General features: G+C 42.0%; 1 protein-coding gene across 1 annotated transcript; it reads left to right on the forward strand.

The window, feature by feature from the left end:
- The first annotated feature begins 7,246 nt into the window (after nucleotides 1–7,246).
- On the forward strand, nucleotides 7,247–11,295 carry LOC105808910 (selenide, water dikinase 2-like). The gene is made up of 2 exons (XM_012642681.1): nucleotides 7,247–7,296; nucleotides 9,969–11,295. Exons 1-2 carry the CDS (start codon nucleotides 7,247–7,249, stop codon nucleotides 11,293–11,295), a joined length of 1,377 nt encoding a protein of 458 aa, XP_012498135.1.
- The last annotated feature ends 2,561 nt before the right edge of the window (nucleotides 11,296–13,856 follow it).

The following is a 13,856-nucleotide window of genomic DNA, read 5'->3' on the forward strand; positions in this document are numbered from 1 at the left end:
CTATATAAAGGTCCTCTTTAGTGTCTGGTTTCTTTCGTTTAACATTTTGTCTGTGAGATTCATTTACGCTGTTACATGTAGCAGGCTTGTTTATTCTAATTTTCATATACATTCTATTATATGAATAAACCAAAATTTATCCATTTACTTTTGGTGGACTTTTGAGTTGTTTCCAGTTTTTGATTACTATAATAAAGAGCTCTTCTGTGAGCATTCTGGTCCATGTCTTTTGGTACACAAATGTACTCATTTGCTTTTGTGGGTATTCTTAGTAGTAGAATTGCCAGTCATAGGGTAAGCACATGTTCAGCTTTAGTGGATATGGCCAAACTGTTTTCAACTAGTTGTGCTAATTTACATTACCAACAGCCGACTATGAAAAATCCAACCGGTATATTCTTACTTGAAGTTGGTGTTCTGGTAGGTATATATTGGCATTTTATTGTGGTTTTAATTCACATTTTCCTCCTGACTAATGTTGTTGAACGCCTTTTCATATGTTTAATGGCCATTAGATGTTCTTTGTATGAGGTGCTTGTTTAAGTTCTATTGCTTATTTTTCTTTTGGATGGTCTGTCTTGTTTTTATTGTCTTGTGGGAGTTTTTATATATACTAGGTCTGAGTCCTTTGTTGGATATTTGTATTACAAATATTTTCTCCCGGTCTGTTGTTTGTCTTTTCACTTTATTAAAGGTGTCTTTTTGATGAATGGAAATTCTTACTTTTAATGTAGTAGAATTTATCCATCATTTCACTTTGAGTTATTGCTTTTATGTCTTCTTTAAATTTTTTTTTTTTTTGCCTACCCCAAGGTCATGAAGATATTCTCCTATTTCCCCCCAGAATACTCGTTGTATTTAGACCTACTTTTCCAGCTACGATCCATCTGTAGTTGATTATTATGAGGTGAAGTAGAGATTTAAGATTTTGTTTCATACAGATTCTAATCGCTCAAGTGCAATTTATTGAAAAGGCCATTTTTTCCTCATCTGACTAATATGTCACCTTTGTCAAAGATCAAGTGACAGTTTCTGCCATCTCTTTTCTATTCCATAGGTCTATTGCTCTATCCTTGAGGTTATACTACACTCTCTTAATTGCTGTAGCTTTATAATGTGTCTTGATATCTGTTCATGTAAATCCTAAAGTTTTTTCTCTTCCAGATTGTCCCCAGCCCTGCTGTTATATAGATTTACTTGGGAATAAGTTAGATCTTTATAATACTGAGTTTTTTCCATTCATGAGCATGGCATAGCTTTCCCCTAAATTAGATTTTAAAGAGTTCTCTCAATAGTTGTAATTTTTCAGTACAAAAGTCTTGCAAATCTTTGTCAGATTTATTCCTGGCTATTTTTTTTTCTTTATTATGCTGGCTAAAACCTCTAGTCATATGAATAGGAGTGATCATAACAGCATATTTAGTTTATTCTCTATTTTAGGGGAAGAGCTTTTCATATTTCACCATTAACTATAATGTTTGCTGTACAGTTTTTGTAAGTACTCTCTATCAGGACAAAGGAAATTTTCTTCCATTGTAAGTTTGCTAAAAGTTTTCATTTTGTTAACACAAATGCTGAATTTTATCAAATGCAATTTGTTCAGTTGTTGATACGATCATATGACATCTTTTTTTGTTATGTGATGAGTTACACTAGTTGATTTTCTTTGGCTTATGAACAATGGAAATTTATTTCTCACAGTTCCAAAGGCTAAGAAGTCCAAGATCAAGGACTGGCAGATTTGGTGTCTGGTGAGGGCTGGCTTTCTGGTTTGCAGAGGCCTGTTTTCTCACTATGTCCTCACATGGTTGTACAGGCACAGGAGCTGTCTAGGGACTCTTTTACAAGGGAATGCTGATTGAGTTTTGAATGTTAAACTAATTTTTAATTCTATTCCTGGAATCAGCCCAACTTGGTTGTGATGTATTGTTATTTTTATATGCTGTTGGGTTTGATACACAAATGTTTGATGTAAATGTTTGATGAGTACTTAAGCATCTATCAATGCCCTATAGCCAAAGACCACTAGGAACCCACTTGAAGTTGAACAAGTTGGGTTTATTGCTCATTGAGAGGGAGGCTGCATGCAATAGGAACCATGGGGCATCCCAGTAAGAGAGAGTTAAGAGGGATTTATTACAGGATTTAGTGTTTTCAGGGAGGGTTTAAGGAAGCAGAGCTTTACTCCAGTCATGCTGTCAAGAAGCAGGATAATTCTGTAATTGAATGTCTTTATAGATCTTTTCTATAAGGCTAGAAGAATGCATCAAGGCTAAATTGTAGTTGATAAAGAGGCAACAGCCCCTTATAATAGCCAGGATGAGAGGATGTTTGGTCATTTTTTTTTATGGTTTGAACAATGGTCTTGATTTTGTCTATGTTAAGACATGATTACGGTGTGGTCTCAGTTTGCCTTGATCATCACAGTTACAGAATATTCTTACCTATTGTTGGTGTTCTGTGAAATGGTTTATGATCAACAGGAGAACTCCAAGGCCCACCTGTAGGTGCCAGCCCAGCTCTCACAACCCCAGTGGAGAGTGCCAGCTAGTGGAGAGTGCCAGCTAGCGGGAGAGTGCCAGCTAGCTCCTTGGTGTTAAGGGCTTTTTCCCTTTTTGCCATGTATGTTTATGAGAGAGACTGGTGTGCCATTTTTCTTTTTTGTAATGTTCTTTTCAGATTTTTGTACCAAGTTTATGCTGGTCTCATAAAATGAATTAGGAAGTGTGGCTTCTTTTTCAATTCTGTAGAAAATTTTGTGAAACATTGGTATCAATTATGCTTTAAACGTTTGGAGAAAATCCCCTGGTGAAATTGTTTGAGCCTTGACGATGACTCTTTTCTTGACCAAACTTTAGTTAGGCAACTCTGGGTCCTGAAAAGCTTGGTGGGCTTTTCCTGTATAGGCCCTTCCACTAGGCCTTGCCCTTGGCCCCTGTCCTTGCTGCGCCTGTGTAGTCCAGTTGTAGCGAGAATCATGCTGATTCAGTTTAGAGAGAATCCCCCACCCTTGATATCTGATCTGCTCGATCTCTGATAGAATACATTGCTCATCTCCTACTCCTGAGATCTGATCACCCTGGCCTACCTTCAGCAAGACCCTTGCTATGTTAATTTAGGAAGGGCCCCTCCCCTTGATGTCTCCCTTAGTAATTTCCCATATCTTAACCCCTCATTGTACTCATTTACGTTCCTTTTTTACTTTTTTTTTTTGGCTGTTTTGGATGAATGAGCTATTTTTTTTTTATTATTCCATTTTCCCCCTATTTAGTTTTTTTTTTAAAATAAGTATATTCCTATATTATTTTTTTGGAAGTTACCCCAGAGATTAAAACAATTGCTTTTGACTTATTCCGGTCTAACATAAATGAGTTCTAAGACAATGCCAAGACCTTAGAGCATTTTAACTCCATGTACCCCTCTTTTTGTTTTGCTATTTTTGTCATGCAGTTTAATCCTACACATGTTTAAATCTCCACAAGATATTATTATTGTTTTGTACGATTCATATTCATTTAGATTTACATGAATTTATGTGGCTCGTTATTCCTATGTGTATCGTGTGTTTCAATCTTCTGACACATTGGGGAAACCATTGCTGCATGTTGGATTCATTCTTGGTGTCCTCCTTCTCTTTGGTATCTTGGCCTCTCAAGGCCACTTCCGTAGCCTCAAATCCCATTTTGACTTCCCAGGCCTGTCAAATTGCTTGAAGCCCTGCTGGCTTCTCTGCCTCTCAGCGTCTGCTAAGTTTCTCAGTCTCTAGTTCAGTACCAAGAACTGACACCTGCCCTGGAGGTGAACTTGGAATGCAGAAAGTTGGGCTCACATACATAAACTTCCTTTCTTTCTTGGAACTGGTGCCCTAATTCTGTCTTGGCAGTTCTCCTATGCCTTGAAACAATTAAAAAAGTAAAAAGATTTGATCTGTTCTTTAAGTTTATCTTCAGTTTTCTTTCAACTACTCATCATAGCCAGAAGCAAAAGTCCTATAATTAATTATACATTTTGTACATATATTCTCTGGCATATGGGAAGCCTTTGGTCATTTAAGAAACCAACTAGTGTGTGTTGCTATGGAGAGAAATAATGAGAAGTAATGAAGAGATTGCCTTGTTTCGGTGAACCCATTGCCAACCCTGGGCCCTCTTTCTTCTACTCCAATCGGCTTATAGCGTGGAGAGAGCACGTCACTTATATCTCACCTGGCTGCAGCCCCAGGATGACATGAATAATGCAGGGCTGACTGCCAGAGTGTGCTGTTTGGGATCCTGAAGGGCCCTCCAGCCTTCAAAATGCCTTCTCACCCTCCCGCACCCGAGACTACCACTGATGCCTTCCGTAAGGAACAGAGGCCACAGCTAGAGGAAGTTTAAATTTTCCAAAACTCTGGGCACCCAGGGCAACACGCAGACTTTGGTGAATGACAGATACCAGATTATTCTTTGAGAGCAAGAATGGGGAGAGGGGAGAGGCATGCTATGACAGAGGGAAAGAGGAAGAAAAGAGAAAAACAGTCTGCCGACATTATAATCATGCCTCGGCAGTGTCCCGAGGACACAGGCAGGCAGTTCCTCCAGTGCCATGATAACCAGCGGGGCAGGGGGCTCTGATACCCTTTATCTCCTACGTGGCCAGGGGTCCTGCAGGAGGTGAGTAACTGAGCGGGTGTCAGCCAGCCCATTTCTGAAACCTTCACCCCTGTGCCGCGGCCTCCCAGGCTGGAGGAGTGGACCCCATTTCATGCTCCCTTGATCTTTGGGGTCTTCTCTAATTAATCATTTGTCAGGGCCACAGCGCTTTGGACAAACTGACTACTGCCGAAGCTCGGTGTGCTTTTCCTGTACCGTATATTCTTCCCTCATCTGTTGTCTGTTTGTGTGCGGTGTTCTATAAATACATTAATTGGTGCCACTTTTAATTTAACTGTCACTGCTGTCTCTCTTCTTGACAAGCTTATATTAAACTCTCTTAGGATGGAACAAAATAAAACCACCCAGCCATAAGCAGCCTATTTTGGCTAAAGAGGAATGTAACAGGAAGAAAAGTTGTAGTCTTCCATGGTGGGGAAAAGACCATTAAGACTCATCGGTGACAGTTTGTATGAAAAATTTAGAGTAAAACTTCCTTCTTAGAAGTGGGGGGAATATCCTCTGGGAAACTGAACTAAGGAAGGTAAGGTGGAATTATCAGAACAGCAGCTGCAATTTAGGAAGTGGGCTAAAACCAATTTCACCTTCATTTTAACATTCATCAAGTCATGCTTATTTTAGACGGACTCTGGTTTTGGTAGAGTTTCAGAAACCATATTCCATACATACCTTAAAAGGCTGTAGCCATTTTGTAACAATGGAAACCCGACTGGTACAAGTGCCTGTTTCAAGTGTCTTTTGTACTTGATAGAAATTGGGACTGACTAATTGTACAATAGAGTATATTCTTACTAACTCCCGTCTAGATGGCATTTAAAGACATAGTAGCAAATAATTTTAAATTTTTGAAATTCCGTGTTCTAAAGTTTATAAAACCAATGTTTGGGGATTTGGCAAGTTTAGGGTATAATGAGGCCCTTTATTTCTAGATAAATTTAGATTTATATCAGCCAAGACCAGTAGACTGGTGCATCAGTCAGGATCTGCCAGAGAAACAGAACCAGCGATTGTGGGAGCTTGCATGTCTGACATTCCTAGAGTAGGCCGTCAGGAAGGGCAGTCTGGAATCTGTCAAACCAGAGCTGATGCTGCAGTCTACAGGTGGAATTTCTCCTTCCACTGGGAAACCTCAGTTTTGCTCTTAAGGTCTTTAACAGGTTGGATGAGACCCACCCAGATTATCAAGGATAATCTCCTTTCTTTAAAGTCAATGGACTGCAGATGTTAATTAACCACATCCACAAAATACCTTTGCAGCAGTACTTAGGCTAGTGTTTGATCACATAACTGGGTACTGTAGCCTTGCCATGTTGACATATAAGACTAAGCACCATCACTGGTCATGAAAACTCTCCTCTGGTTTGAATGGAATTATCTGGAGGTGCCATTAAGTGTCTGTAAACAGCATCAGTCCTGAAGGTCTGGCCTGCGTGGTCGGCTCTCTGACTCCTAAATGGATTCCGTCTCATGGTGTGGGAGAAAGCCCACACGTGCTGTCCTTGTTCTCACAGTTCCTAATGCTTTGATAGGGGCAAGAGCTCAGGACACAGACTGTAGGGCAGAACTTCCTTATTTTTCATAAAAGCTACACAGAACGAATGTCCATACTCTTAGTCATCTCCTTCTCTCTTTGCCTCTGCTTCTGGAGAATGGTGTGTAGGGAAGGGCTTTGGAGAATTTGTAATATGTGTTTAGTTCTGAAGAATGCTTAATTTAAAATTTCTGTAAGTATGGATTCTTTACTTAAAAGTATGTTTCCTTTTAGAACAAAGAGAATATGAAAAATGAATATGATCATATGACCACAAAACTGTAAAGTCTTCACTTGGCCAACCAACATTTATTTTATAGATATTTTCATTGTTTATAGCTAGAATAATCTTAATGTGACTCAATATAACTTCTTTAGTTTGTTTAGCAATTTTATAATTTTAAGTGTTTATTATGTTGGAATATGTACAATGAATGCAATGGGAATGAATGTAATGTACTGTAACGTGAATGAATGTACACATTCAATAAGAGAAACACATTTGAATTTAGGCTTAGATTCTATTCTTTGGTCACTAAATACTAACTCAGCAATAGTGCAGCGTGAAGGGGAAAAATTATCCAATGTATTTGTTAAATGTAGTGTATCAAATGGGATTGTAGAAATTCTTCTTCTTCTACCCAAAGCTATTTCGATCCTCTTTTCCAGTGTTACATTTATCAAATGTAAATTTAAAATAAAAGTTCCGTGGTTATAAATGTGTTAAGCACCTACTAAGATACTTTGATGTTCCCTGAACATGACATATACTCCTTGTAAAATCCTTGAATTTTTTTTAAGGCCTCCAAATTCTCTATCATTGTACATGAAAAAGAAAAGGAAAGTTAAAATATTTTGATTTTTATTATCACAATAAAAATATCTTGTGAGAATTCTAAGAAAAAAAAAAGCAACTTTGCAATGTTATCGCCTGGATAAGAGGCAACATTTTCATATTTCGTGCAACTGGGAAGTGAGTCCAGGTATTCACAGTGCGTATCTGGTGAGCTGACAAAAGCAGGGCCCGTCGTAAGGACAGCCGCCTGGGAGTGGCGAGGGCATCATGCTGGCCGACCACGGCATCCTTTCAGCTGGTGGTGGTAAAACTCAGGGGTTGGAACCTGCTGCATGCAAAGGAAAATTTTTAAACTAGCTTTTTTCATCTTGATTGAGGATGAAAACATAAATGGGAGTGTTTGAACCTCTTGCAACCATTTTCTTGGAAAGTAATACCTAAGTGTTTTCTTAAAACATCATTTGAAATTGAAAATGCAAACTGTGGGACTCATTAGTTTGTCTATGGGTGGTCTTCAGAGGCTGGACCAAGGCTGGGTGTCTGGGTGTTGGTCGATGTGGGCTGAGTGACGTGTGAGCTGAGTGACCGGGCAGGTCTGGACACGTTATTTCTGGGAAACCTTGAAAATAAGTCCCACAATTTGTCTACTTTCACCTCCCTTTAGCCTCAGAACGTTTGGCTCCATAGGGTCCCAGTGAGGCCACACTGCAGAGACTCAGAGCTGGAGAAGCCCCTGCTCAGCAAGGATGGCCATACCCTCACCTTCGGACACTGTTGAACAAGTGTCTTGCTGACACATTAAGCCAACGTGAGCAGTTCTTGATCCATGGGTGAAAAACTGGCAATCACTGGGGATTAGATGAAATCTCATTTCTATTATCAAATTATAATCAAACTTTTTACACAGGATCCATTTTACATGGTGACTTAGAACACAACTCCGGCTGCGTATGTGCACACACACTTGCACACCAAACTTAAAGTTTCACAGACTAGTTCTCCCCCTTGTTACCTGTGGTTTGCTCTGGTATTTTCTATTCTATCCCATCCTATCCTATCTATCCTATCCTCTCCTCTCCTATCCAATCCATCCTCTCCTTTCCTCTCCTATCTGTCCTATCCTATCCCATCTTATCCCATCTCACCCCATCCTAACCACTCTATCCTATTGTGTCTGTATCCAAAGTGCTAATTGTGACCCATTACATTTATGTTATGACACTTTAATATCTGGTGGATCTACTTCTAGAAAATAAAACCAGCAGTGGTACAGCTTCGTGAACACTGGCAGTGAAAGAAGCTCTTCTGTACGAAACAATCTGCTGCCCAAGACATGCTGATTTCTGATAAGGGGCCCAGCTCTTTTCCTCCCAAGTGAGAAGGACAAAGAGGAGAAGAGGTAAGGATTCACTTTCTCGGTAGGACACAGATATACACAGGGATGTATGTACCTATATATGTTATTTTTTAAACCACATATAGTCCCCAAACTTGACTTTCCTTTCCCTGAAGTGGCATAGGAAAGAAGAAAATCAATATCTATTGAAACTGGACAGTGCATGAATTGGTCCTGGGAATAGGAACTCTTGCTGCAACTCTCACATGTCACTGAAGCTTGTAGTAAACAGAACTTACCATCAGAGAGGACTTTGAGTAGACTAATTGGTGATCTGGATTAATGTCTTGATATGGCATTAATTTTCTTTCCATGGTCAATTCTGGGTGACATTCTAAAAGTCCCTGGAAAGGAAATTAATCGCCTACTTTTCCTGTGTTGTTAATGGTGCTCCCCTGGGCTTTCAAAAGCAACTTTCAAAGGAGAATGTGATTTGGTCCATAGTTCTTGTTTATTTTTGGTTTTCCAGAGTCTGGACTTCTTTATTAAAGGCTGTCAACCTAGGGCTTTGACCACAGATATTTAGCACCATGTTTTTAAGAAAAAGAAAATCAAAATTGGGGTTAACGAAAGTTAGAAATCTTTTAGTCTCCTTGTAGGTCTCCTGTACAGACACTTGTTTTGCAACTGTCTCTGGCCTGGGTGCGCCAGGTCTTTGCAGACCAGCTTGACCAGAGGAAAAACAAAATAAACATTGCCAATGGTGGCGGTCATAACCGGCAGACTCCTTTTTTTTTCTACCAGACAAATCTCTTCTTTTTCCCCCCATTAAAATTTTGTCTGTATTTGACATTTTGAATCACCCTAGAAGGTGGAATATTGTTTTTGTTGAAGCCACTGGGTAAGTGTCTCCTACCTATCTTGTCTGGAAAAAGCCCCAAATGTGCCCTTCTCATTTGCCCCTGGCCTAGGAATACTGCCCTTCCTGGCCTCTCTGGGTCTTGCATTGTAGCCCATCTGGCCTCAAGTTGGAAAAAAACGCCTTATCCAGGGTACCTGAATCCCCTAGGGAGCTATACCGTGACGCCCCAAGTAGCCCTGAGACCTGGTGTAGGTGGACGGTGAACCTGCAAGGAGCCTGCCTAGACTTCAAAGGGCAAATGACATGAAATGCTCCTAAAAGTCTGAAGATACCAGCAAATCATACAGCGAATGAAAAATAGAGAGATTCTTGGAGGAGGCAGTGGTTGAAGCATTAGAAGCAGACTTGTCAGAACAAAAATACCTTGTCATCACTGCCTGGCCTCATGAGCAGGTGGGCATGGAGGCAGCGCCATAATTCTTAGGCTGCCCCTCTGACTTTGTATCTCAAAATACTCACCATTGAGTTCTGGTTCTCCTAAGAGTTGGTTCCAACACTTACCTGCTCTTTTCTATACATCCCGGTTCTTCTATTTAAACACGGGTTCTTTTCTTCACACCATGAAGACGTGTTCAGATCTCTCCTGTTTTGGAGGAAGGCCCAGGAAGCGTCGCACGGCCTGAGTCGGGCGGCGGGAGTCGTGCTGGAGAGAATCTCTGCGGGTAATAGCTGACGTGTTCCCTTGAGTGGAAACTGAAAAAGGGTCCTCTCCTCTTCTCCCCTCCCCTCAGGCCTGCGACGGGCGCCAGCAGGGAGGCAATGGCGGCGATGGCGGCGGTCGGCTCGTCGGGCCCGCGGGCCTTTTCCCCGGCCTGGGGATTCTCCACCTACCAGCCCTTCGAGCCCCGGGCCTGGGGCCTCAGCCCGAGCTGGCGGCTGACGCGCTTCTCCGGCACAAAGGGCTGAGGCTGCAAGGTCCCGCAGGGGGCGCTGCTCAAGCTCCTGGCGGGACTGAGGTGGCCCCCACCAGGCCGCGGCCCTGAGGAGGTGGCCCGGAGAGCGGGAGGCACAGCGTCCCCAGCCCTGGGCATTGGGCTGGACTCCTGCGTCATCCCCTTGAGGCACAGGGGCCTGTCCCTGGTGCAGACCACCGACTTCTTTTACCCCTTGGTGGAAGATCCCTACATGATGGGGCGCATAGCTTGTGCCAACGTGCTGAGTGACCTCTACGCCATGGGCATTACTGAATGTGACAACATGTTAATGTTACTCAGCGTCAGCCAGAGCATGAGTGAGGAGGAACGGGAGAAGATAACGCCGCTCATGATCAAAGGCTTTCGGGATGCTGCCGAGGAAGGAGGGACTGCAGTGACGGGTGGGCAGACGGTGGCCAACCCTTGGATTATCATCGGTGGAGTTGCCACTGTGGTGTGTCAGCCACATGAGTTCATAATGCCTGACAGTGCTGTTGTTGGGGACGTGCTCGTGTTAACCAAACCCTTAGGAACCCAGGTTGCTGTCAATGCCCACCAATGGCTGGATAATCCTGAAAGGTGGAGTAAGGTGAAGACGGTGGTCTCCAGACAAGAGGTAGAGCTGGCCTATCAGGAAGCTATGTTCAATATGGCTACTCTGAACAGAACTGCTGCTGGGTTAATGCACTCATTTAATGCCCATGCGGCCACAGATATCACAGGCTTTGGCATTCTCGGACACTCTCAGAGCCTTGCGAAACAACAAAGAAATGAAGTGTCCTTTGTCATTCATAATCTGCCAATCATTGCCAAGATGGCTGCCATCAGCAAGGCCACGGGGCAGTTTGGGCTCCTTCAAGGAACCTCAGCTGAAACCTCTGGGGGATTACTGATTTGTCTGCCAAGAGATCAGGCAGCTCACTTTTGTTCTGAAATCAAATCTTCCAAGTATGGAGGGGGTCACCAAGCATGGATTGTTGGCATTGTGGAAAAGGGAAACCGGACAGCCCGGATCATTGACAAGCCTCGAGTTATTGAAGTCCTGCCTCGTGGGGCCACTGCTACCGTTTTTGCTCTTGACAATTCTAGTGCCTCCTCGGAGCCACCTCATGACATGAAATGGCAGAAGTTATTTGGACCTTAGAGTCTTTGTACATAATCATGGACAATTCTCAAGAGTTAATTTTAAGAAATTGCCAAAGAAGGCTGCCTGCATAGTGATTCCAGCTTCCCTTTCTAGGTAACTTCAATAGCCCATCAAAAGCTGCCTCTATGTATGTACATTCATTCCAAGGCCAGAAGTAACATGCTGAACTTTGGGGAGACATTTTTTCATCTATGGGTAGAAGAGGAGCAGAAAAACCCGTTTCCTCTTTCCAAAGTAAGATGAGGCTATTCTGGTTTGAGAGATTTTTCTTTGCACTGGGTTGATTCACTTCTGCACAGAGGGTGAGATTATTTATTAAAATTGCATACACACACAAAAAAAGTAAATTGCAAAATGAAAAAATTTAGATCAGAAGCAAATGAGTTTGGACCAATACTGCTGAGAAATCTAAATTGTTAAGAGAGATCTCATAATGTAATGTCTAATTCTTTATTAGATTTTTCTGAAGTACTGGCTCTTTCCTGCTCTGGACAAGAATTGAGCAGCTTGTCCAACAACTGGGAAAGGAGGACCTGCCACCATCCGACTTGGTCTCTGTTAATGATGTCTCTCTTTCTAACCCCATGAAGGACTGGGAGAGGCAGAGCAAACCCCAGAGCCCAGGCCTTGGTGGTCATTACCATGTTAAATCTTGTGCTGACAAGTTCTGATGATTTAATCAATAAAGAGTAATTTCTAGCTAAAAAAAAAAAATTTCTCCTGGTTTAGAATACAAAACCCTCCAACTATCCTCCTTTTCCTTCCAATGGTTGCTTCTCATTCTCTCCAGGTGTGAACTTTTCTCCAGGTGCGTCTCAACTTTTGGTGTGCACCAAAATCTCCTATAGAACTTGTTAGAACACAGATTGCTGGGCCTTACCCCCAGAGTTTCTGATTTGGGAGGTTTGGAGTAAGGTCCAAGAATGTACATTTCTGACAAATTCCCAGGCGATGCTGATAGTTAGGTACCCACTTTGAGAACCATGGCTCTAAAGAGTACTCTCTACATTCAATGGCTTCACTTGCTGTTTTTCCATTTACTACCCAACTTGCTGCTGCCTGCCCACTGCCCCACCACTACTGACCTCCAAAGATCAAATCCAGTGGATGCTTTGTGTCCCATCCTTACTCAAGCCCTCTGTAACATTGGTTACCTGACTATGTCCCTCTCTTTCTTTCTTTGGTTTCCCTGACATCACTCTCTCCCAGTTGTTTCCTCCCTTTCTGACTGCTCTTTTTTTTTTTTGAGACAAAGTCTCACTCTCTTGCTTGGGCTAGAGTTCCGTGGCATCAGCCTAGCTCACAGCAACCTCAAACTCCTGGACTCAAGCAATCCTCCTGTCTCACCCTCCCAGGTAGCTGGGACTACAGGCACGTGCCACCATGCCTTGCTAATTTTTTCTATTTTTAGTTGTTTGGCTAATTTCTTTCTATTTATAGTAGAGACAGGGTCTCGCTCTTGCTCAAGCTGGTCTCGAACTCCTGAGCTCAAGCAATCCTCTTGCCTTGGCCTCCTAGAGTGCTAGGATGATAGGTGTGAGCAACCGCGCCTGGCCATGAGTGCTCTTTTTGAGTTGTCTTTTCAGCAACCTCTTCTACTCATGGTGTGTTTCAGTCTTCCTCAGGGCACTGTGCCTGTCCTCTACACTTTTCACTCTGCATTCTTCCTGGGCTGCCTCACCTATGCTTACATCTTCCATGTATGCCAATGACCCTCAAATTCACCTCTCTACCACAGGCCTCTCTTCTAGCTCCATATCTGTATATCCACAGACTCATGAAGTTAGACACATCCCCAAACAGGCTTGTTATATTTACCCCCAAATCGTCCCCTTGTTTTCCTGATCTCCATGAAGGGAAACCATTTTCCCCTGAGCTAGAAATTGGTGTGTTGTTTTAATTTTTATCTCCCTCATCCTTAATCCTGATGTCCAGTTCATCAACAGAATATCTCTTACATTCCCCCCTCCCCTTCCTTTCATTTTTCGTTGCTAATGCCTTGGTTCACTGCTGTTTGCCAGTATTACTGGAAGACCCTCTTAACTCTTAACTCTGTTTCCAGGCTGGGACAGTATAGGGATAATTCATGGGCACTAGCTTTTGTTCTTTCTGGGCACATTTTATTTTTTTTATTTTTATTTATTTTTTTTATATTAAAAGTTTGCTTTTTATTTAACCTTTTTTTTTTCTTTTATTTCAGCATATTATGGGGGTACAGATGTTTAGGTTATGTATACTGGGAATATATGGGTCCCTCAAATCATGTAACATTTTGCCATTCCATAAATTCTTATTTTGCCATGTGATGCTCCATCATTTTATACAACAAGAGGACTCATCATACACATATGAAGCATGTATGGCATTGCTGTTCATTGCTGGAAAATCTATAATTTTTCTCCAGCACAATGTGTATCAGCTTCTGGCATTCTGGACTTGGCTGTTGCAATCCTTTCTTAATGAAGTGCCACTGCTGAGAGGGGAGAAACTAAAGGGACCCTCCCCTAATTTAGATTTAGTGCTAGGAAGGAACATTAAATACGATAATACAGGAGGTA

The sequence above is a fragment of the Propithecus coquereli genome, unplaced genomic scaffold, assembly GCF_000956105.1.
Source record: "Propithecus coquereli isolate 6110/MARCELLA unplaced genomic scaffold, Pcoq_1.0 Scaffold100, whole genome shotgun sequence".
Taxonomy (NCBI): domain Eukaryota; kingdom Metazoa; phylum Chordata; class Mammalia; order Primates; family Indriidae; genus Propithecus; species Propithecus coquereli.